At 40.6% G+C, this 25,537-nt stretch overlaps 1 protein-coding gene across 3 annotated transcripts in view; it reads right to left on the reverse strand.

Moving 5' to 3' along the window:
• Positions 1–9,044: 9,044 nt before the first annotated feature.
• Positions 9,045–25,537, reverse strand: part of rab11fip4b (RAB11 family interacting protein 4 (class II) b) — a 44,094-nt gene continuing 27,601 nt past the window's right edge. For all 3 annotated transcript variants that reach the window (XM_060918587.1, XM_060918589.1, XM_060918588.1), the window contains exons 6-13: positions 23,876–23,978; positions 23,653–23,756; positions 23,269–23,409; positions 21,900–21,981; positions 14,035–14,172; positions 13,280–13,438; positions 11,630–11,773; positions 9,045–11,404 (exon numbers count right to left, since the gene is read on the reverse strand). In XM_060918587.1, coding sequence (XP_060774570.1) covers positions 11,288–11,404; positions 11,630–11,773; positions 13,280–13,438; positions 14,035–14,172; positions 21,900–21,981; positions 23,269–23,409; positions 23,653–23,756; positions 23,876–23,978 — 988 coding nt within the window. In that variant the 3' untranslated portion in view covers positions 9,045–11,287. The remainder of the gene's footprint in view (positions 11,405–11,629; positions 11,774–13,279; positions 13,439–14,034; positions 14,173–21,899; positions 21,982–23,268; positions 23,410–23,652; positions 23,757–23,875; positions 23,979–25,537) is intronic.

Consider the following 25,537-nt stretch of genomic DNA (forward strand, 5'->3'; position numbering starts at 1 on the left):
GTTAAACTTGTAGTGTTGCAAGAACTTGTAGCACTAGGATTCCCTAAACTGACATCATGATCGTCATAGAAGACAAAAATATCGTGTCGTCTGATCTCGGCATAAATGACTCTTTGGTTTGTCCTGGAGGAAGCAATAAAGGTTCAATGCACAACTGTATAATAACAGCACAGATTTCAAAAGGAAAACGCTAACATGCTCCTCGTTGAACCATATCAAGTCCCATCCTTGCAGAATGTTTATGATTTAAGAATTAAATATTTGGAACCAAATCAAATGCTTAAAAGAACACTTTAAAAACGTTACAAGCGCCCCTCCCCCCCCCAAAAAAAAAGTTGTTTGCCCTATTGTGTGGAGATGACGAGCTCATGGCTGAATTGCTGAGGTCATGTATGAGGAAGAGGGCAGATAGCACTTCCCTCTGAATGCACTGCTCTGCGACTTCAGAGGAAGCACAGGTTTGTGCCACTACTACAGTTGATAGCCGTCATGCGAGGGAAAGACTTCATGATGGTATATTTATATACCAAACACGTTATTTTTTATACGCTTGTACACACACACACGGATGTGGAATCTTTATGCATGTAATCGGGACTTGCTTTGCTAAAATGCTAAGCAGGTCTTGTTGACCTGGGTTTTGGATCAAAACCACGAAATGAAAAGATCCAACCACGCTGAAAAGATGTTTCAACACTAACTAAAGCTCAACTCAATTTTACTTTACTGTAAAAGGCTTTTTCTTACAAAGCAGCTTTACAGAAATCCAGATGCAGATTCAATCTGGACAATTCATTAGTGCTAGCATTAGTGTGGAACGTGAAGAAAAACAGAAGACCAACTGTGAGTAAGAACGCTGATGCACGGAGTGGAACGTTACAGTCTGGTATCGGTGCATGAACTTGTCATTACGCTGATGAGAAACATGTCCTCCCTGTGACTCGGGTTCATGTTCATCTCATCTCTTCTGCCATGCTACATATAATCCATTTTTCAGCAATTACAACTATTTAAAAGAAAAAAAAAAACCACATCCATGTGGACGTTTATACAGAAAAATCCTCTTTAGAAGGTAAAGAAAAGAAGGGGAGTGAATACTTGTGCATGTAGGTTAACACACTATAACGAAGTGCTCACTATGTTATATCCAAGTAGATAGATAAATAATCCCCCGTTATAATAATGTGACGTATGTGCTTTTAGTTTTATTAGACGGAATTTAGACTCCTGTCTGCAGCGACGTCTAATCCGAAAACCAGAATACACCCAGTCATCATCTCTCCCTCTCTGGCCTAGTTGGACGTCCTCTTATTAGACACAGACGGTGCTGTGTGTTACATCAGCTTCTTGTACAGGAATGAGGCAACATCAGATGTGCTCTGCTGTCCCTGCCAGTTATTTCTACACTTAAGAACACTGACTTCCTCCAATTCCCTTTCACCATCGTATTAGCTCTTACTGCATCTTGTGATAATTTTTTTTTTAAAAAGAAGTCATTTTTTGTTTTTGGAAACCCAGTAAACAGAGCAACAGAAGAAATTTAATTATGACACCAAACCACGTGACTTGGGAGCAAGAGCAGATCTGCAGATCCAGAACCAGCTTCTTTTTTTTTTCTCTCCATCAGGAAGTCTCCTGAGATCAGCAATATCACTTTTGCTTCTTTGGCATATATATGATATGATTAGAGTCTCAAACACAATAGGAAAGAGCCTAAAAACAAACAAACAAAAAAAACTCTGAAAAAATTAAATAAGGCATGGCACAGTGGTGTACCGGTTAGCACTGTCGCCTCACAGCAAGAAGGTTTCGGGTTCGAACCCCACATCTGCTGGGGGCCTTCCTGTGTGGAGTTTGCATGTCCCCCCCGGTCTGCGTGGGTTTCCTCCACAGTCCAAAGACATGCAGATTTGGTAAAAGCCCCAGCCACTGAGGTTGCACAAGTCAGCGCATACTTAATGCCTGTCCCAAGCCCGGATAGATTGGGGAGGGTTGCGTCAGGAAGGGCATTCTGTGTAAAAACTACACCAGATCAAATATGCAGCTCCAGCTGATCTGCTCTGGCGACCTGTAACAGGAGCAGCCGAAAGAAGTTGTTGTTCTACGGCTTAAAATATCATTGGCTTTTATCAGGAATGCTCTGTATACTTAATAAAAGCATTTTAAAATTATTATTATTATTATTATTATTAAATAGTAGCTTAATTTTCCCAGTGAATATTTCTCAATGTCTGCATCGTGGACAGCTCAATCATTATCCTCCATTAAAACTATAACAGCACGGCGGTGTAGTGGTTAGCACGGTCACCTCACAGCAAGAAGGTTCCAGGTTCAAACCCAGCAGCCGGCGAGGGCCTTTCTGTGCGGAGTTTGCATGTTCTCCCCGTGTCTGCGTGGGTTTCCTCCGGGTGCTCTGGTTTCCCCCACAAGCTAAAGACATGCAGTTAGGTTGACGTGAGGCGGCCTTGGGCTGAGGTGCCGAACCCCTGACTGCTCCCCGGGCGCTCTGGTGTGGCTGCCCACTGCTCTGGGTGTGTGTGTTCACTGCTTCAGATGGGTTAAATGCAGAGGATGAATTTTACTGTGCTTGAAGTGTGCATGTGACGAATAAAGGTTTCTTCTTTCTTCTCATCTTTAAAAAAAAAAAAAAAAACCTCAAATGCGCCGAAAATGGGGTTTACAGGAAGGAACTGATCGTATGTTAGATCCTGCATCCATTAAATGGTTTATTAGTAATTCTGAACATTAAAACAATAAGGCTTGGAGGGAACACACACACACACACGAAGTTAGGGGATAAAAATGCAGTACATGGTTGAGCTCAGAATAAACCTTAACTGGTGCTGCCCTCTAGAGGCACAGTATGGTCAGTACACTCATCTAAAACATCCCCGAGCACTCTGTAAAGATCTCAGACATTAAATTTGCATGAAACCTTTATGAATTCATCCCTTTAGCAGGACTGCACTCTGAGCTCCCAATGGACCAAAACCAGCCACAGTATTTAAACCCATCGAACTAGGAGCTTTATTTACTAGCTCACAAACCTACTGCTGAAAACTATCCTGCCGTTCAGATTTTTCAAGCATAGGTCATAAAAAAGAATTTTCCCCGACACCAAATTATTTTTGTTTAGTGGCCCAAAATCTACTGAATTCAAAATCACAGACTTACAATTTTTAGTTTTTTTTAATAGAACAATTAATGAATTTATATAGTCACGTGGCCCTAAATTCTCCGCTATTTTTCCTGCTTCACCATGACCCAATTCAAGATAGCACGTCATGCATCGCGTGGTGGGCTTTCCCTGTTCATGCAAGGCATTGTGGGATACAAAATTGAAACAGAGAAAAAAAATGGAGGACGTGAGTGTGCGAATGAAACGAGAAAGAACGACTACAGTAACGGAAAGAAAGCGAGAAGAAAAGACGTTATGTTATATACGAAGGAAAGGAAACGCAGGACCAAACTAATAAATATGGGCGCTCAGCGAGCACCTCGGTGTGATCAGCTGTTCGTTTAGCGACAGAATGATGGAACTGTCAGTGCACGCTCAAAGGGAAACCTGTAGATGGCAGTAATGCAGCACTGTGGATGCCAGCTGCTGTAAAACCCAAAAGAAGAAGAAGGTAAACCTGTGCATGCGCACACGGACTTCCTCTGTCTGCTTGACTGCGCCAAGCGACTGATTTCGTTCACATTATTTGCTTTAATCCCCTCAAATTAAATAACTTCCCAGCCACAGAATGGCCTGATATTTTGTGAGATATTACAGAAATAAACAAATATCACAATCACCACATTTCAGACGGAACTAAATTTCACCGAGTTTATGAAATCGAAAGGCCGTCTAGCTTTAAACATCATGAAATATCCTGATGAAGAAAAATATCACATGGAAGATGCATTTTGATAAATGGCAACGAAAATTTAAACAGGCTACAAACAAAAATCCCTGATATTCAAATAAATAAATAAATAAAAATATAGAACAAATCAATTGAATTTCTTTGTCTGGAACTTGAGACTTTAAAATAAAATAAAAAAAATTAAATAAATAATTGTATGATATTCCAGTAATTCTATGACATGTTGGAAACCAGGTCACTCATCTGTATGAGGATCATGTGGGTCAGACTCAGGAGCTGCACCAGTATGGGATTGGATCTCGTTTTCTGATTAGAGCCCCAGACACAGTCAAATTGTTCACTCAGAATCTCATATCATCTCTAGCCGCTTTATCCTGTTCTACAGGGTCGCAGGCAAGCTGGATCCTATCCCAGCTGACTACGGGCGAAAGGCGGGGTTCACCCTGGACAAGTCGCCAGGTCATCACAGGGCTGACACGTAGACACAGACAACCATTCACACTCACATTCACACCTACGCTCAATTTAGAGTCACCAGTTAACCTAACCTGCATGTCTTTGGACTGGGGGAAACCGGAGCACCCGGAGGAAACCCACGCGGACACGGGGAGAACATGCAAACTCCGCACAGAAAGGCCCTCGCCGGCCACGGGGCTCGAACCCGGACCTTCTTGCTGTGAGGCGACAGCACGAACCACTACACCACCGTGCCACCCCTCACTCAGAATCATTATTAAAATTAAATGAATAAATAAATATCATACTCTGATTAGGTCCATTAGTCATTTGGGATGTTCATGTTTTATTTATTACTTATGAGCGCATCACAGTCTTGCTCTAACAAAGTTTATCATACAGTGGAGTCCAAACATCTCAATTTTTGCATGAACAGAGACAAAATCTAATAAGTTGCAGTAACAACAATAATACAAACATTATTCTGTTATTTAATCAACATTTACACCTGACTTTTGGATTGATAAGTTCAGTACACGTCGATCACTTCGTGCTGTACTACTGAACGGTGCTGTATTAAAGAACACTGTACAGATTTCACTTCCGTTCACATCTCGTCATTAAATCACGACACACCTGAAATCTCAAGTCTGTGTTTTTCGTTGCTTTGCATCAGAGTTGAGGTCACCAACACCTGATGCTTAGAACAGAACCCTTTGTATCATCCAGAACTTTACCTGCTGATGTTTTACCTGTTTAAACAGCTGTTAGTTTAAAATCCTACTTTTTTTTTTTTTAAACAGCTTTGCGATACAATACAGTTCAGATCATTAAAGTGCTGGAGATGAGATTTAGAGGAAAGAGCTCATCTTTTAATAAAGGACCCCTGATGTGGATACACAGTAGATTAGGCCACGAATTCCACATGACATGGTTAGTTATGGATACCAACACACTAGTTATTACTGTAAACAGTGAGAGTGTAAGCGTGTGTGTGTGTGTGTGTGTGTGTGAGGATTAAAACTCACCTGAATTGAGAAAACTTTCCTTACGAAACTAAATTCTCTGTAAATCGTTTATTTCCTGTGCATTAAGCACTTACCCCTAAAACCAAACAGCTTAACTTAAAGATTTCAGAGCCAACTGTGTTAAAGTCTGCAAGTATAAAGGACATGTGACCCAAACAGTTTTCCTAAATCAGTTAACTCAGAAATTAATGTCTGTTGATTACTTTAAACAAACTTAAAAAAAATAAATAATAATAATTGTCTTAAAGCATCTCTAAAAAACAGTTGTAATTAATTTATCTAAACCCCCTTTGCTCCTCCCACCCTTCCCTGTGACCTCTTTTACCACCAGAATCATGGGAAGGATCCATTTACTCCTCGGCGTCGGCGAACTGGTCCGTCTCGATGGAGGAGATGTGGTGGATCCACTGGACAGGAGGGGTGTGATGTGTGGAGGGGTCGTAGTGCTGCTGGTGCGGTCTCGGGGCGCAGGGGACGGAGTACAGGCTCATCTCACACAGCGCCACCTTCAGCTCGTCCTCAGCACCTACACAGAAAAACAACAAGGAACTAAGGGTCATGGGGATCCAACGCCAAGAGGCCCTACTGTGAACTTTCAGTCAGAACAGATTTATGGAACTGCTGACTGTACAGGACGCTCCTTTTCCACAACGAGACAAACTTCCAAATGTAACAAACTTGATTTTCAGATAAACTGTACAGGTGCTTGGGAATTTAGCGAAGGATTTCATACAGCGATAAACTGGTGGCTACAGACGTCCCACAAGTCGTACATGAACCCCGTAACTCCAGAATAAAACTAAAGAAGCAAATGTCAGACACTGAACAGCTACGTCGTAGATGGCTAACTTCATTTGCTGTAGAAGTCACACAGCAAACTGAAGGCGTTTCAATCCAGACCAGATCTAGATTTTAGATCAGAGCCCAGTTACACCAAGAGGTTCTAAAGTGGCCCAAAATGGCATGAAAGTACAAGATTTGCACAGATTCATTTTCACAAGTTGTCTTTTCCATCATTGAAGTTGGCCTGCTCAAAGTTTCTTCTTAACTTCTTTTGGAAGAAAAAGTAAACCGAGTAGCCCTGTGATGACCTGGCGACTTGTCCAGGGTGTACCCCGCCTTTCGCCCGTAGTCAGCTGGGATAGGCTCCAGCTTGCCTGCGACCCTGTAGAAGGATAAAGCGGCTAGAGATAATAAGATGAGAATGAGATGAGTAAACCAAGTTAAAAGGGCAATAATGATGAACATGTCACATCTGTATTCAGTGCATCAGATTACCGTAGGGCGTCTTATCGCTCATTTCTTTCTCCTTCTTCTCTCCCTCCTCCATCCTGCGTGAGAACTCTTCGATCTCCCGTTCCCAGTCCTCTTCTTGAGGAACACGAGCCGTCTCCATCTGAACCGGAACAAAATTCACTTTGTCCGTCTTCCTTTGCCACTGAAACCGCTTTCTATTCCACAATACCCTCACTCTGTCCTTCAGTCCATCACCGGCTGTTGGCACTGATGTGAAAATGTGTGATGGAAGTCTACGTTTGGATAAGGTTTGGAGCATTTTAAGGGCAATCAACCTGTAAAAAAAAAAGATAATTCATTTTAGAGAATCATGCATAAGCATTAAGCTCTCTGGATCAACTAAAGCAGGTGGTTTATTGTTCTTTAACCCATCCAGAGTCAAAAATTAGCCTTTAATAAACTTTTATATAAATGATTAAAATTGTTACAGTGCCTTCATATGGATATTAAACAATCATTTCACAAATACATTTTCTTTAATGAGTGACTAAGCAAAAAAAAAAAAAAAAAAAAAAAAAAAAATCACCTCTGTAGCTAAATACCTGCAGAGGCGTTAGCTAGATAGCTAAAGTTAGCTGAGAAAGGAAATGTCTAAAGCAAACAATTCGGATTTTTAAACACCAAATGAAGAATAAAATGATTAGAAATGAACTAAAATGTGCTGATATTTAAATAAATAATTACATATTTCTGAAACGCAACAGCCAAAACTCACCAAGGACAATTCTAGAACAATCTTACAAAGGGGACCCCTCATCAAAGTCGCTAGTTTGCGTCATGACGTCACACAGTACGCAAACACGTCTGATTTGCATACGTCCTTTTTTGCCGAGTCATCGTCCTCAAGTCACGCGCACATTATTTGAACGAAACGCACGGCTCCAGGAGTCGATTCCGAAGTGTTTGGGAATCGACTCATGCAATATTTTTTTTGGACCTGCGTTTAAAGTTACAGCTATTTAAATTGTTTAACTGAACATTTATACTCAGTTGAAGAGTGTAATCTGGAGCGGGATGTACATCTAAAATCAGTGGGACAAGGTTAAAACTTTACCTGACTGAAGAGTCAAGTTCTCCGAGCCAGAATCAGCTTTTGAATCCTTAAATTCCAGCGCGGTTGTTTCTGGCATGTTTCTACCGCGATGCATGGTTAGTTTTATTCTTTTCCCAACCTGAAACACTTCCATACTTCCACTTTCCGCATTTACATACAGCATCTGTTTAAGTTTAACGAATCACTTAAGAGCCGATTCAACTCGCAACTCTTAAAGCCTGGAATCGCAGAATCGACTCTTTCTATGACTCCTTACTGCTCGGATATGCAGCCACTTTATGTTTAAATTGATTTAACTCTTCATTGGGGATAAACTAGTAAACGATAATCCACGCAGTTATTTGAACATACTTTCTCCACACAACATTTTTGCTTTAAAATGCGATGAACACCCAATAAAATGAATACTTTTGTTAGATAAACTCAGTTAATTAGTTTCTTCATGTGATTGGCTGAAGCATCACGTGACATCTCAATAGGTCATGTGGCTTGTAGTCCAAAATGGTTCTATTTGCTGATGAGTGATCACTTCCTTATTTATTCTGTAGTTTTAAATACTGTGGCTCATTTATCATATTTTAGTGAATTATTTTAATCCAGAACATTTAAAACCAGGGAAATTAATTACACTTAAAAAAACCTCCAAGACTAAATAACATTAAATGTTACTCAACTAGCATATATAAATACATCCAAGAACCAAAGATATGCCAAGCAATGTTAATGTGAGATGTGCAACAATTTCCTGAAATGTAAAATTACTGGCCATATTAGTATAGGTAATCGTATGGGGTAGAGTAAAATTAAGGATTAATTTCATGAGTGATTTCGAAGTTTTGAAAATTTCAAAACTTCGAAATCACGAGTGAAATTGATCCTTAAATTTTGCGAGGAACCATACGATTACTTGTTTATAATATATAGGGCTAAATTCATACTTCGGAAGCCGTTCAAGTTCACAACATTTGTCATTCACGTTTTCTGAACCAATCAGGGCGCGAGACTATTTTGCACGTTTGAATCAGTTTCTAAAGCGTCTTTCATCATGACACAGCGACACGACAATGATTTTGAAAGTGGTTTACAAAATTTTATTAGAACTTCTTTACAAAAGCCGATTGCTAAATGCAAGAAAACTGTGCTTGATCTAAAAGGAGAATTTGCAAATTTTTGTAACTGTAACCAAGCAACGAACTAGCCAATAGCATTTCAGAAATACAGCCCCGTGTTAAGGAAAAAAAGCCCTCCTTGATTGGCCAATCAGAATTGAGTAATTTGGCCCTACATATTATAAAACTTGATAGATCATTAAAAAAAAAATTACACACAAGAAGCCACACATTGAATTTAGATTTTATTGCCAAAATTCTACCAAAAATTACATTCTACTCATTTTCAACATGCTAACGACTCCTTTAGGCATGTTCAGGACGGCACAGCATATCCCATTCGGGGGAGAAAAAATTAAACATGTAACAATACTCCAGTTTACATTAATAAATTAACAATACACTAATCCGAGGCATTTCAAATTTTCCCGTGTCCGAAACAGCTATACAAAAGTGGAAGTCAGTCAGAATGAGAAATTTGATTAGCAAAAGGTTTAAAGAGGGTAAAAGTGGACGTCATAAGCCACAACAGCCCGGTTAACACACGACCCCTGCTTTAACCCCAGCTAGCTTTCAGCTTCTGTCACTACTTTAGTGATGTAATATTGCTTTTAGAGCGAGTAGATCTTTTGTGAAAAAGTTAAAGCTAATCTATATACAGCATAGGTGTAGAAAAAGTTGAAAGAAATAAACAAGTGGTTTAGAAAATGAGTGAGCGTTACAGTTACCTGTACAGTATTTACAGTTTGTTTAGAAATTGCACTGAAATAGAACGCAATTCAAAAAAGGTGCAAGACGGCAAACAATCAGCAGGTCTGTCAGTGGGGCTGCATAATAAAAAGGCACAAACACTTGAAAGAAACCGAAAATGTTCACAGTGCAAAGGTAAAGTAGCCCAGCTGATGGGAGACGCAACATTACCTTGCAAAATAAAAAGCTGAAATGAATTAGTGGGAAAACCGAAACAGGTGTGTAGCAAATAATCACAACGGGCCCAGTCACCAAAAATACTACAAACCAACTTTAGTGGCTCACATGATGGAAATAACCTCTCCAAAATGTAGTAAAGGTGAAACTTTGGCTAGAATTGAAATGTACACAAAGTTCCTCTCACCCTCAATGAGCCTACTCAATATCAAATTGGTGCTTCATTATCCAATTTAGAGCTAATTTGTATAACAGATGAATTGGTATTTGGAGTAAAAAAATAAAATAATAATGGAATGCTACAAATGAAAGCAGTTCTGAATGAAATACAGAGATCCTGATGATGATTGCTCCAGCAGCACTTATAACAGCTTAAAACAGGAAGCACTTGTGATATGACCAGGCATCATAACATATGCACGTTCATAACACTAAATTCAACATTCAGATGCTGCTCTTCCCAACGAGGCATGTGCCAATAATCAGCTACACAATATACCATGATAACGAGGGTGCGCAAAGTTCTGATTGTGAATCATTTCTAGATATGCAGCTTTTTTTTTTGGGGGGGGGGGGGGAGCTGTTGTGCTCTTGAGAAAGCCTGTCTTCAGAAATCTTCTAAAATCCCTTATTCTGGAGTAATATAATCCAAATCCAGAATTATTTAAGCCTTAGCCAATGAGAACAGACACAAATATTGTGATTAAATCAGGTAGAAATGCAATAATCAGCTCACAGCTAAGTCTTGATTACACCAAGTGAGTGGAACTTCTCGGTCAAAAGGGGCAGAGCTTAAGTAAAATCTGATCAGCCAATCACAAGTGTGATTAGAGGACCAACAAAAACACTTCACTTCTTTGCATCAGGTCACTTCATGTAAAACGATGATTTTGATTATGAATCTATCAGCCTAACATTAGCTAGAGAACTGCTGAGATATTAGCGATGTTAGCATTAGCGATAGAGTCGCTAAACACTGTCTCATACAGGTCACTGAGCTATTGTGTGGTGTAATGAAGACCAGTATCACATGACATGGTGTCAAGCCATAATCAAGTCTGTAATTGGCAAATAGGATTTAAGTCAAGCTCCATCCCTTAAACCAGTCATGACAAAATCAGAATTTTTTTTCTCCATCCCCAATAACTCATTTTCCATCTCACACTTCCAGTTTCCATCTCTGACACTCTCTAGGATTCACATTTCCTTCTGATCAACTTGCATAACACCAAAATCAATCACCAAATTAGCAGCTCTGTGATGAGTGCTTAGTACAAAAATAACGTCCAGAAAAAAACACCATCACAGTTCTCTGGATGCTCTTAATCCTTCATCCCGACGTTCCAGTGACTATCCCCTCAATCTGTCACAGACACCACCAATGACGAATAACTCCAGGACGTCCTGAAGTCTGACAAAGGGAGGAGTATGAAGAACACACTTCACAACAGGAAGTTCATATCCTTTCAGAACACCACAGTTCCACCTCCAGGGCAGCAGGGGGCGACAAGCATCCAGTTTTTAGTTTTAAATACCAAGCGCTTGCTTTTAGTACTTAATCTCCAAGATGGAGGGATTGTGGTCAAGGATGGATAATATAATCTTGTCCATGTATTGCCTGAGACGGATGTTGATCTCCTCCTGTTCCTTTAGGGCTTCCATTAACTGTGGAAAGACAGGCGAGAAGATACGAGACGCTTTAGTGCACCATGTTACATCGGAGCTTCCATTACCTGTTAACAACATTAGTGTCAAAGCTCTTAGCCTCTTGGCTGTGAAGCCTATTTGAGACTCTGTTCAAAGACATTCAACATGTTTTAATGGTACAAGATGTCATTAACTACTGAAATGTCCACACTGGCTGTAGGAATGGTGCTGTTGAAGTGATACCTGGTCACGTGACGCGTTGTCGATTTCTGCAGCCAGGGACTGAGCTTTCGTCTGCGTGGCGATCAGGCTCTTGGCTTCGTGGAGACTCAGACTGAGGATCTGACCATTCAGCTCTTCATTTTGTTCTCGGAGTCTCTGGTTCTCCTACAGGGGGCAAAACGCACACATAAACCCAGTGCTGATCTGAGATCAGTTCTCATAACACACACCCCCCCCCCCCCACATACACACACACACTCTCTCGCTCCATTATCTGATCTGAAATCAGCACCTATTCATACAGTTTTACTTCTGATCTGAGATCAGCGCTTGTGCATCTTATTCTTAAAGAGCAGCATGAGTTCTGATCCGAGATCAGTCATTATTTCATTCTTCTTAATGACAGCTTTGTGACTTCTGGCCCAAGATCAGTTTCTCTGAATTACTCTTAAAAACAGTTTGATCTCAGATCAGCTGTAATGTCTTAATCTTATATCCAGCTTTATATCTGATCTGAGATCTTTCAGTATCTATTAAAATAGAATAATTATTTTTGCTTTATAATCTGCTAGAGAACAAGAAGTGTTATAGTCTAGAAACTGTATCCAAAACTATCCAATTTCAGACCACTACAGACGCACAATATAAATACACACTATATGGTCAAAAGTATGTGCACCCCGACATTGTGGCAACACTTTTGGGAAGAACCGCATACAAGTGTGATACATGATGGTCAGATGTCCACATACTTCTATCTAGTTTATAAACACACTGATGCTGGACTAAAGGAAAGCGACTCTATGGGAGAGTTAAAGGTCATGATGTGATGAATTCATGAAATTATCTGATGGAATGAGGAATCAATGTGAAGCGTACATTAGTCAGTCACTACTGATCAAAGCTGTGCTGTAAACAGAGAACACAGCGCTCATTTAACAGCTTCGGAACACATTTTATTAGAAGTTTAGAAGCAGGGATAGACGTCGGTGTGGTTATAGAGTGATTCACGCAGAGAGCTTTACCACATAGAGCTGTGCACTAACACACGCTCGCTGCTGGAGGTCAGGGGGAGTGTCCTGTGAAACACACACACACACACACACACACACACACATACACAATTCTTCTCCAGGGTGGAAGAAAGAACCTGTTCAGGTATATCAGGTTCTGTATCATGTATGGGTGTGTTTAAGTTTTAGAAATAAATTATATCATCCAAACATCTGGATCTCTTGTTCTGTCTGGAGAGCGAGTGAGTTCAGTTCTTCCCTTCACTGCCCGACACAGCACAGAGGGAGAGCAAGCAACATGGGGGGGGGGGGGGGGGGGGTTCAGTTCCTCTCTTTCCATCTGCCCACCTCTCTCTGTCTATTCATTTCTCTCTCTCCCTGTGTGTTTGTCGGTCTCTCTCTCCCTGTCTGTCCCTCTATCTCCCATGTCTCTCTCCATCCCCTCCCGTGTCTTTGTCTCTCTCCCTCTCCCCTGTGTCTTTCTGTCTCTCTCTCTCTCTCTCTCATCCACAGAATCACATTGCATTCTGGGTAATTTCTGTTCCTGCAGTGTTCACTGATGTCCACCTGATCAATGAAAGCTGATAAAATAACAGAACGATCCATTAAAAAGCTAAAACAGAGACAGGAAGTGAGGTCTTGTACTGAGGGTTCTCACATGCTTGAGTCGCTTCATTTCCTGTTCCAGTTCGTTCTCGCGAGTCCGTGTAGTGAAATCTGATAGGCTGATGGACGAACTTCGGCTCCGCCCCATGCGCTCCGCCTCCAGCTTGTAGAGCTGCAAGTGCTCGAGTTCTCGCCGTAGTTCCTCAATCAGCTGCAAACATTTACAGATTTCATTTTAAAAGTACTGTATTACTTTTCATATTAGTTTTAGTTATCATGATTTAGCTAGCATTTAATGGTATTTAGTTACATTTTAGTTAAATTGTTCAATAGGTAAACCATTAAAAGTAAAAAAAAAAAACTGAAAAGGAGGCAAAGTTGTTTTTTTTTGTTTTTAAATGCAGACTGTTAGCAAAATTAAGTGTCATGTATCAGAATCATTCAAGTATTGTGATATAATTTAGCAAAATTAAAGCTAGCATTCATTCATTTTGATTTCTATACAATGTAAACTGAAATATAATGACATGAGATATTTAAAAAACAAACAAACAAACAAACAAACAAACAAAACAAAACAAAAAAAAACAGGATACTAAGACACTGCCTGTACGTCATTGCTAATTGTGGAGTAATAATTTCAGTTAAAATTGAGATTTTTGGTTTGACGTCTCCTCTCCTCGTCAGCACTGTAGTAAACACCGAGCTCTCACCTGTTCACCTCACAGTTAACACTTTAAAAACGTTCCAGTTAATCGTGCAGGGTTTATTTTCGGTCTGTCTTTTCATTAATCAGCGCCGTCTCACCTCCTGCATGGCCTCTCTCTCTCTCTGATAGTCATTCCGGTTCTGTCTCAGTTTGTCCATCATCTTCCTGTACAAATCCATTTCATCTTTGAGACGGAGACTCGTGTCTTCCAGCTTATCCGTCATCCGCTTCTTCTCCTGGACATGTAAACAAAATCGCATGCAAATTTTACCAAACGCGCGCACACATGTACGTACATGCATACGTCATGAGAGACTAAAAGGAAAATTATCCAGTCGTAAGCAAGTTGTAGCGCGCACAGTTATAATACTGATATCTTCTTGTCACAGTTTTTAGCATTTGTTGCCCCCAAACAGTTACAAACTGAATATAGCTGATAAAATGCTTTTGTAAAGTTTTGAATATTCAATATTTTTTGTAAAATTCTAATTCTTTTAAATAAATAAATATGCTAAACTTTAAGATGTTTTGCCCATTTAAGTCTTTCATAAAAAGTTTGGATGATTAGCATACTAAAAATGCACCGCTGTTTATTCGCTAATCCACAGTAAAACACAGATCATGTAAAAACAATCACTTCAACTACATCAGATGCCAGTTGTGCAGAATCAGAAGAACGTTAAGGCCCCTGTTTTCTTTAGCTTATCTGACAGATCCTAAACAAACACACACTCATGCTAATTGGCACGGTTTAAAGAGCACTACTTTTAAACAATCCCCCATCACGTGACTCATCTCTCACCACCAGCTCACTGACGAGTGTTTGTTTTGTGAACAGAGAGCCCGAGGTCTCATCTGACTTCACACACCCAAAACACAGAGATCTGATCATCACACAGGGCTAGCGATTGATGTCAAGTGTACCAACAGTTTAATTTTAGCCATAAAAACAACTTTTCTTAGGAATTTACCAGCAAATCTGAGGTAACTGTTGATGTTCCAGATGGTTCTGTTACATTTCCACTCTCACATGGTCTACAAAAGGCTTAGCACTTATTTAGTGCTAGCTAGCTAAATCATTTTAGCTATACAACGTCCTCCCCCCCAGTCAATTTACACACACATTTGAGGTAAATGTTGACATTCCAGATGTTTGTCTTGTTTCCACTCTCACTGCATCTTCACTCTGTCCATGGAAAACATCTACTTGCTGTGTGCTAGCTAGCAAAACCCTTACCCCAGGTCATTATGTAGCTTAGCCTCAGTAACCAAGTTACCTAGCAACAGAATTTGCATAACTTCTCTCACAACTTTAAAATATATTATTTTATGATCTAGGTTTATTATTCTAATAATTAGCAAACAAGCATTTGAGACTTATTCTACTTGTTAAATAGATAGTTAGGAAATTAGCTGAATAGTATGCTAGCTTGCTAGGAAAGGGAGTGCATACATTCTCAGGCTCAGTATACCCCAAGCAGCAACTAATATGTATAAAAAGCAATTCAATCTGCCTTTAAATAAAGGATTTACAGCTAATTTAATAAAATATTTCAGATTTTATTTACTGAATATATAATATTTGAATTTGTGCTTGTGTTATTAAATGAAACAGGTATAGACAATCTGTTCAGGTTGAGGATCGTACAAGGAAAGAAAACATTCAAATCTCCACGGAAATTACATCTATATCGTTTTTAAGTCCGTTCAGTGCTGTGTAAAAACGCAGAGCTGCAGATTTTCTTAGAGAGATACAGTACCCATCAAAAGTTACACCCATTTCAATGTTTTTCTTTATTTTTATGAATTAAAAGACTCTTCTTGTCTTAAAGTAATGATGGATGTCATTTGTCTTTATTTAGCTGTTCGGTTCTTGACTTCATATGGATTATTACAGTTGTGGTGTTGAATAGGGCCATTTTATTATTTGTATGTTTATTATTTACTGTTTGAGATCAAACACACTAAAGTCCAGAAACTCGTCCACTAATTACTTTTTGACGAGGCCACACCTGTTAAACGAAAAAAAGTATTCCAGGAGACTCCCCCATGAAGCTAGTTAAGATAATGCCAATAGAGATCTTGCAGTCACGTGACCGGAAAGTACACAACCGCCATCTTGTCGGTCAAAAACACCGCTGAATACTGCTGCACTCGTGTACAGAATGGATCAATTTCAACCGATGGACTACACGGCTCATTTTTCTAATGAACAGATAACTAGATATATGTCTAAAATAAACGATCTACAGATTAGTGACCCTTATGGCTTACCGGACGGAGTTTTCACGACCGGATTTTGAACTGCCAGCGGAATACCCAGACGTGTATAATTACCTCATTAACTTTCCCTCGCTGTTCAGTGGTGAAGCACTGCGTGCTTATAAATCTCTGGACAGTTATCTCTACAGAAATTCAGGATTTGTCAGCGACTCAGATGTAGCATCTTGTAAACAAGAATCCTCATTGGATGGGTAAGTCACTTAAGTATTGAGTATAGCACTGACCAGCCGATTATAGAATAGAATAAGGTAATTCCAGCTGTAATTCCAAATCGTCCGTCTTGTTTACATGGATCTGGCGTTGGAGAGGTAGTGGCTTAGCAGTGGAGGTTTGAGTGGCTGTTTTCTGAGCTTAGTCAACAGGCCGGCTCTACAGCCTCGCTTTTGCTTCGGCTCCCGGCACCGCCTCCTTCGCTTTGCTTCCGATAACAATCCACGGAGACCCTGCTGGTCTCGCTATCTCGTCCGGAATGTTGTGCATGCGATGGAAATCGCTACAAACCATCATTTTCTGCTGGAAACCAATGTCCAGTAAGTCCATACGGTTGTAGTGGATATTGAAGTCCGGTACAGACGAACAACACGCAAAAATACACACAAAAAACATAAAAAACGTGCACAGGTAGGGAGAGCTTGTAGCCGCAGCCGTTGTAGTAGAATTGTATATAGTAGGGTTTTCCAGAAGAAAAGGTAGAAGCAGAAGTAGAAGCAGAAGTAGAAGGCAGAATATGGCGTTTGACCGACAAGATGGTGTCTGTCACAATCTGGATCGGCTGTGACGTCACATGCAAGTGCTCCATAGTGTGCAAAGCGTCATGAAGGGAAATGCTGGATACGTTGAAGAATCTAAAAATATCACTTTTTTTTAAAAAACACACAATTCCATACATGTTCCAGATGTTACTTCATAGTTTTGATGTCTTCAGTTTTGTTCTACAGTGTAGAGAATAGTCACAATACAGAAACACCTCTGAATGAATAGAGTAGGGGTGTACAAGCATTTTACTGGTACAGTATACTCAGAGAAACTCTTCTCAGGATATTTAGCATCCTATACTAAATGATGAATATGAAGGAAGATATCGTGGGGAAAAAATAAATAAATAAAAATAATTGGTCCCCTATGGGTCCATGTGGCTTATAAATAAAATAGTTTTCTGATCACATGTCCATACAGTAAATACAGCATATATATTTTTACTCTGAGGCAGTAGCCACAAAAATGAAGCGCAATCCAAAAATGAACAATTTAAAAAAAAAAAAGAAAAAAAAAAATCACAGAAGTAAAATATACCAAGTGTCTCTACTTTATATTATTCTACTCTTACAGTTTTCAAAACTGATACCTCCGAACCGAGGCTGACACACACACGCTGTCACCACGACCCAAACTCTTATTTCCCGGAAATGTCCTGGCACTAGAGCTCAGTGGAACGCACTTTCCCTTCGTAATAAGCATAAACATGTCTGAAAGCCATTTCTTTAGTCTAGTCCATTTATTTCGAACGGTGAATCGAATTGTATACACTCACCGGCCATTTTAATAGGAACACGTATGCGCAGTGCACGACAGTTACACTCTTACAGCACGGTGACACAGTGGCTCGCGCCTCTATATGAGGCAGTAGAGACAACAAAAACGATTTTGACTTTTTTGGCGACCTTGACCAGATGACCTTCAAAATGTTGGAGGTTCTATTTGAGACTAATGCCCATCTACCCTGAATGTTTCTTGAACATTGGTCCAGCCATTTTCCCGTAATATCGTTAACAAAAAAAACGGACTGAAAACAATACCTTGCTCCACTTACTCCATAGCAGGTGAGGTACAGTAACTAGCATTTAGTGTGCGAGACTATGTTTAAGTACGGGCATCTCACTCTCAATATACGCAAACGGTGATAAAGTGACTGCTCCATTCGGTTTTTTACACACACACACCATCCATATATATGAAGTAGAGAATTGCATGGACTATGTACACTATATGTAAGCTAGGCATGTAATGGATATACATTTTTGGCTATACAAAGAAACTGAATTACTTTAATTAATCTTGGCATCAAAAGCCTCAACTTGTGTACTAGATCCCTTACCTACACGTCTATTCAAACAGATAATACCTGAAGTAATTGAGCCGCTTCTAAAAATAATAAATTATTCTCTTACAATTGGCTATGTACCCAAATCCTTTAAACTAGCAGTTATCAAACCTCTGATTAAAAAACCTGACCTTGATCCCTGTCAGCTGTCCAATTATCGGCCAAAATCAAACCTCCCCTTTATCTCCAAGATCCTTGAAAAAGCTGTGGCACAGCAGTTATGCTCATATTTACATAGGAATAACATCCATGAAATGTATCAGTCAGGATTTAGACCTCATCACAGCACAGAGACAGCACTGGTTAAAGTAGTAAACGACCTACTGTTGGCGTCTGATCAGGGCTGTGTCTCGCTGCTTGTGTTGCTTGACCTTAGTGCAGCATTTGATACCATTGATCATTCCATTCTTCTGGATAGACTAGAAAATGTTGTGGGAGTTAAGGGAACGGCCCTCTCCTGGCTCAGCTCTTATTTAACTGATCGCTATCAGTATGTTGATATAAATGGTGATATTTCTAGACGTACTGAGGTAAAGTTTGGTGTTCCACAAGGTTCTGTCTTGGGTCCACTGCTTTTTTCTCTATATATGTTCCCTCTGGGTGATATTATTCGTAAACATTGTATTAGTTTCCACTGTTATGCTGATGACACACAGTTGTATGTCTCTGCAAAACCTGATGAGAGACACCAGCTTAATAGAATTGAGGAATGTGTTAAGGACATTAGACACTGGATGCTTATTAACTTCCTTCTGCTTAACTCTGACGAGACTGAAGTACTTGTACTCGGACCACATGCAGCTAGAAGTAAGTTTTCTGATTCCACAGTAACTCTGGATGGCCTTTCTGTTTCTTCACGTGCAGCAGTAAAAGATCTCGGAGTGATTATTGACCCCAGTCTTTCATTCGAAACTCACATTGATAACATTACCCGGATAGCTTTCTTTCATCTCAGAAATATTGCTAGGATAAGAAATTTATTGTCACTACATGACGCGGAAAAACTAGTTCATGCTTTCGTTACCTCCAGGTTGGATTACTGTAATGCCTTACTGTCTGGATGTTCCAATAAGTGCATAAACAAGCTCCAGTTAGTTCAAAATGCAGCAGCAAGAGTCCTTACTAGAACTAGAAAATATGACCACATCACCCCTGTCTTATCCACACTGCATTGGCTCCCAATCAAATTTCGTATTGATTATAAAATACTACTATTGACCTTTAAAGCACTGAATGGTCTCGCACCACAGTACCTGAGTGAACTTCTGCTCCTCTATGACCCGCCATGCCTACTTAGATCAAAAGGTGCAGGCTATCTGCTGGTACCTCGTATAGTGAAGGCTACATCAGGGGGCGGAGCCTTTTCTTACAAAGCCCCACAGTTATGGAACAGCCTTCCAAGTAGTGTTCGGGAATCAGACACAGTCTCAGTGTTTAAGTCTCGGCTGAAAACATATCTGTTTAGTCAAGCCTTGTGTTAATGGTGTTTATGAGGTAAAGGTGTAGATCTGGAGGGTCCTCAGACAGAGTGTTTGGTAAACTGGGATGTATGGATGCTGTCAGTCCCCACTCGCTTGCTCACTCGAGTTTGTTGACGGTGTAGTGGCTGCTGCTTTATGTCCCGGGGCTCTCTCATGTCTGTGTTACCTTCTGGCTCTCCCCTTTTAGTTATGCTGTAATAGTTAGTTGCCGGAGTCCCTGCTTGTACTCAGCGCAATATGTATACTGTTCTTACTTATTCAGGTGACATTGGGCATACCTAACCACCTATGTTTTCTCTCTCTCTCTCTCTCTCTCTCTCTCTCTCCCCCCCCAAAATCTGTCCCTCTGAGTTACATGTCAGTCCTCAGGATCGAGATGCTGGCCTCTTCTGCTCCTCGGACCTGCCTGGTCCATCCTAGTGCCCTGTGTCTAATTGGAGTCTCATCGCATCGCTCCTGTGGAGGGCACCCCCATGTGGACAGTTGGGGGTCGCACCTGGAGGACACTTTGGACTCTTGCAGTGGTGCTTTTGTGGCTGGGGACTGCAGTTGACTTGCTGACTTTGGGACTGTGGTTGTCATGAACGGTTTTGCACTCGGGTTTCCGTTGGTGGGGGGTTTATAGCATCAACGAAGCTGACTTTGTTAGGACTGTTATAGTCATGTTGTCTGTTGTTGCCCGGATGAGGATGGGTTCCCTTTTGAGTCTGGTTCCTCTCGAGGTTTCTTCCTCGTGTTGTCTGAGGGAGTTTTTCCTTGCCACCATCGCCACAGGCGTGCTCGTTAGGGATAGAATTAGCTCATATTTTAAGTCGTTCAAATTCTGTAAAGCTGCTTTGCGACAATGTTTATTGTTAAAAGCGCTATACAAATAAACTTGACTTGATATACATTTTTGGCTATACAATTGTGCGACATTAGTTCACTATGAATATTTATGATGATTTGCATCAATGAAATAAAAAGTGATTATTATTATCAGGCTGCGTAATCTGTGTTTTTCCGAGCTGCAACTGTGTTGTTCACACAGCAGAGGGCGCAGATAACGCACGACAGCAGGAATACATGACTTCACAGTAGGTCGAAGTAGCACAGCTCTAATGCCGTGAAACACAAAAATGGATGTGAAATGTGAAAAAGCTGTTGTGCGATTGCGTACAAACAGATTTAACAAGAAATTCGAGCTCTTTTTACAGACTGCTGAAAGATAAAGAAAAGAGAAGCAAATGGAGGGAGTATAAATGTTTGTAAGTCTAGTAAGAAAAGATGTTATCAACTTTCATTTAAAAAAAAAAAGGAATATTTTAGTTAGAATTGTATTTTACTCCAACATTTACAATTGTGGGTAAATTATTGTTATTAAGAAAATGAACCAAAAGGGTTTTTAATTTAACAAAATTAATATTTAATTTGATAAAGATCAGGAAAATTAATGTTTTTTTTCCCACCAAAAAAAAATATATATATCGTGAATCGAACAGTGAATCGGGTGAATCACAGGCCTAACTTGCACACAACATTGCTATTGTCCCTATTGTTGCTAGGCAACAGTGAAACTTGGCCATAAACTTGAATCAATTTGCCATAGCCAACAAAGTCTTTTTGTCTCAGGTCTTTTCTACAGACGGAATAAACTCACAGTGAAAGTGGAAAAGACCAAACCATTCAGAACATTTATACACACCTCATGTTAGTACATCTATTAAAAAAAGGTTCTGTACGGCCAAAATTATTTTAATGACCAACATTTATCAAGACAGTGAGTGGAAACGATACAGAACCATCTGGAACATTAACCTCAGAAATGTTGGTAAATTAATATAAATAGGCACTTAATTATGATTTAGCTGTTAAGTCTTTAAGAGACTGTAAAGACTGAGTGGAAATGAGACAGAATGTCACCATTCACCTCAGAAGTGTTGAAAATCCTCTGTACGACACTGCACTTCCTCAAACTGAGAAACATTTACATTGTGTCACAACTTGTGAAATTTCCAAAGTGGTTTTAAAAAAAAACAAAAAAAACAAACAAACCCGGTTTGCATTGAATGTTTTCAAGAACGAACACACACACACACACACACACACACACACACACCTCGTCAAGTTTTTCCGTCTGTGTTTTCAGCCTGTTCACATTGACCAGCATCTCTGCGTTCTCCACCTCCAAATGCTGCACCCTGATGACAACGACGAGAGAGGAGAAAAAAACCCCATCAGTATTATAAAATTTCATAAAGAACTGGGCTTACACACACACACACACACACACACACACACATCTGCATTGTCCAGTAGGAATGTCTCTCACCACCTCTTATGGTTCACTAAGTTGGATTAAAGCGGCAGTGTGTAACATTTAGTGCCCTCTGCTGCCTGTGAGGTGAATTACAATAAAAAGTAACAAGCTTGCACATATCCAGCCCACTCTCTATAAACTACAGGTCTTGTCTTAAATGAGCTCCTTAAACCAAAACTGTTGTTTCAGAGCTTCTTGTCTCTACTCCTTACCGCTACAGAAAACAAATTTGATAAAATATTTCTAAACAAATACAAAATATTTGAGATATTCTAGTTTGAATTTTATAGTTCGTCATTCCTGGAAAAAAAAATTAAAAAGTTTTTGATGAGCATTCCTAGGTCATCACAGGGCTGACACATAGACACAGACAACCATTCACACTCACATTCACACCTACGCTCAATTTAGAGTCACCAGTTAACCTAACCTGCATGTCTTTGGACTGTGGGGGAAACCGGAGCACCCGGAGGAAACCCACGCGGACACGGGGAGAACATGCAAACTCCGCACAGAAAGGCCCTCGCCGGCCACGGGGCTTGAACCCGTGCCGCCTGGACTAGTCTCATCTGTCAAATTAAATGCTTATTAGAATGTTTATGCCCCACCCCCAGGGGCGTGTCTTGCTCTACAGTAGCAGTAAACAGTCCATTGGTTCATTTGTGGTTCCAAACGCACGGAGGTTCTTCACGTGGAAAAGGGAAAAGTTTACGCAAGTTTGTGGTCATGTGACTTGCCAGAGGCGTGTTTTACCGACTCTTAGCTTTTCAATGCCTGAATGTTGCTACCTCAGACTGACTGAGAATTCAGCCTTTACACTCCATCAGAGCTTCTTCATTAGTAAAAGTCAACAATAATCATTATCGTTTGACATCACCATGCGCCGCCCTGTAGCTCTCCGTCACTGCAGTGACGTTCCTACTAGCACTGTGAATGCAAACAGAAAAAGCCCCTGAAGGTGTGCAGTTCTAGGGGGAGATCTGCAGGGGGTCGTTCCTCTCGATGAGCCCCGAGAACTGTTTGGTCCAAAAGAGCCTGTTGTATAACGTTTAACAAACTCTCTTAAACATTACATACCGCCCCTTTAAGTGTGTTTAATCTTAAAATGTAATGTAATATTCAAGAGGAATGAAATGGAAGTAACTCAATTGTGTGTGTGTGTGTGTACCGGTTATTGAGTATCTCGATCTGTGCGTTTTTGTCTCGCTCCAGTTTGCTGAAGGCGTCTCTGTGTCTCCGCAGCTCATTGTCCATGACCTGCTTGGCTCGCACTTCCTGTTCCTTCAGCTGTTCCTCCAGCTCGTGTACCCTACACACATACGCACACACTTACTACACATAGCCGAATGGAGACATGTTCTAATCCCATTTTTATATCATAGTTTCTATTTGTTCCTAATGGGTGATCTCATGCGATTCTGTTCTGATAAACATCTCCCCATGTCTGAAGGATCTACTCGGTTCTGGTGGGTTTCAAGAGTAACCAGGAAGTCATTAATGGAAACCCATCAGAACCTGATGGAATCCATCTGTAAAATGTTTGTGTGTTTACCTGTGCACTAGGTGTGTGTTCTCCTGTTTGAGTTTGGATTTCACATCGCTGTTCATCCAGCACTCGTTCTCCAGCTCACACAGCTTCTTTTCCAACTGACTCACCTGCATGGAGCACACAGTTATTCATTAGGCACTGCACCTTTATAAATAAAGTGTGTGTGTGTGTAATATATAATACACACACACAGCAATTTGATGTTTTGCGATAGTGTGTGTGTTACCTTATCAGCGATGTCGGTGTCACAGTAATCAATGCTGCCGTCTCTGAACAGATCTTCTGTGCTGCCGTTCCTACTGCTGAGATTACTGTGGTGGAGCAGCTGCCTGTGTACGTATGCGCACACACACACACACACACACACACACACGTGAGAATAATACAGTCACCTCTACTGCAGTAGAGGCAGAGAGAGAGATACACACACTGCAGCAGAGCTTGTGCAGGACTCTAGCGCATCTACGTCGCACTGTGACACACACACACACCTTGTCCCACTTGCTTCAGCACATCCTACTCCAGTCACACACACAAACAGTAGGGTGCGCTCACCCCCCCAGTCTGTTAAAGGCAGGACTCTTCCTCCTTTCCTCCTCCTCATGTTGTGTATAAAGTGTGTGAATGTGGAATGGTGTGTGTGTGTGTGTGTGTGTGTGTGTGTAAAAAAGGGACAGGCGGCACGGTGGGACAGGGGCGTGACACTAACACTGACATTCTTCTTTCTCAGAGCAGCACCAATTTAAATGTCTCCATCATCTAAGATCCACAAGTCTTCCTGTCTCACATCACTTCCTGTTTCTCTTCACTTTCTCCAACACGTTTCTCCATCCACGCCTCTCTCCCTGTCCTCACCTCCGTGTGTGTGAGTGCAGTTTTCTGTAACACACTTGTTCTCCCTGAAAAGCCACTCAGCTAAAGGACAGTCATGTTATATATTTATTAATTAGAGGCTTAAACCTTAAAATATTTAACAGAAGTGATCACATGACCTTACGGTGCTCAGTGATACTCAGGTCACCGCCATGGTGTTTAAAGCAACGCTGGTATGATCAGGGTGTTCGTGTTTCTGATGCATACTGTAGACACCAACACGCCACTGCGTTACACATCATGCCACTGGTTGTGGAACGACGGCTCACTGTGGGGTTTTTTTGTTTTTTTTTTAAATAAACAAACACACACGGGCGGCTTCACTCCAGATTTGGTTCAGCGTAAATCACTAAATCTGGAATATTGAGGTGCTTCTTTATGCCAGCATTACAGAATATCTGTGTACAAAGGGATTCTCTCTCTCTCTCTCTCTCTCTCTCTCTCTCTCTCTCTCTCACACACACGTTAAAAGTTTGTAAACGCTGTCACTGTTGCTCTGGAAACACTACTTAACCAATTAAAATAGTGAAAAGCCCAAAAATGTGTTCTACACAATCACACCTCACAATTATTTTTAATTTCCCTGAGGGAACCCTCCCAAAGGAATCAAAGTTTTATCTATCTCTCTCTCTATCTCTCTCCATCTCTCTCTATCTCTCTATCATCTCCATGCACTCAAACACACACACAATATAAACTCTCATTGTGATGTGTGGGTTGTCGGCATCGGTTTGAAATAAAGGTCAAAAAACACAGCATAATTAGAGTGAATCATAACCATGCACACTAAACCAAGTGTGTGTGTGGCTTGGTCAGTGGTTAATCATTTAACTAACACACACACACACACACACACACACACACACACACACACACACACACACACACACGTGGATTTTACATACTGTGCATAATACATATCTATTCTGTACACACAGTATGTACTGCACACACACAAATTGTGCATTCAACACACACCATATACAGTTAAAACATACACAAGTCTCCTTTAATC

The sequence above is a fragment of the Neoarius graeffei genome, chromosome 4 (assembly GCF_027579695.1).
Source record: "Neoarius graeffei isolate fNeoGra1 chromosome 4, fNeoGra1.pri, whole genome shotgun sequence".
Lineage (NCBI taxonomy): Eukaryota > Metazoa > Chordata > Actinopteri > Siluriformes > Ariidae > Neoarius > Neoarius graeffei.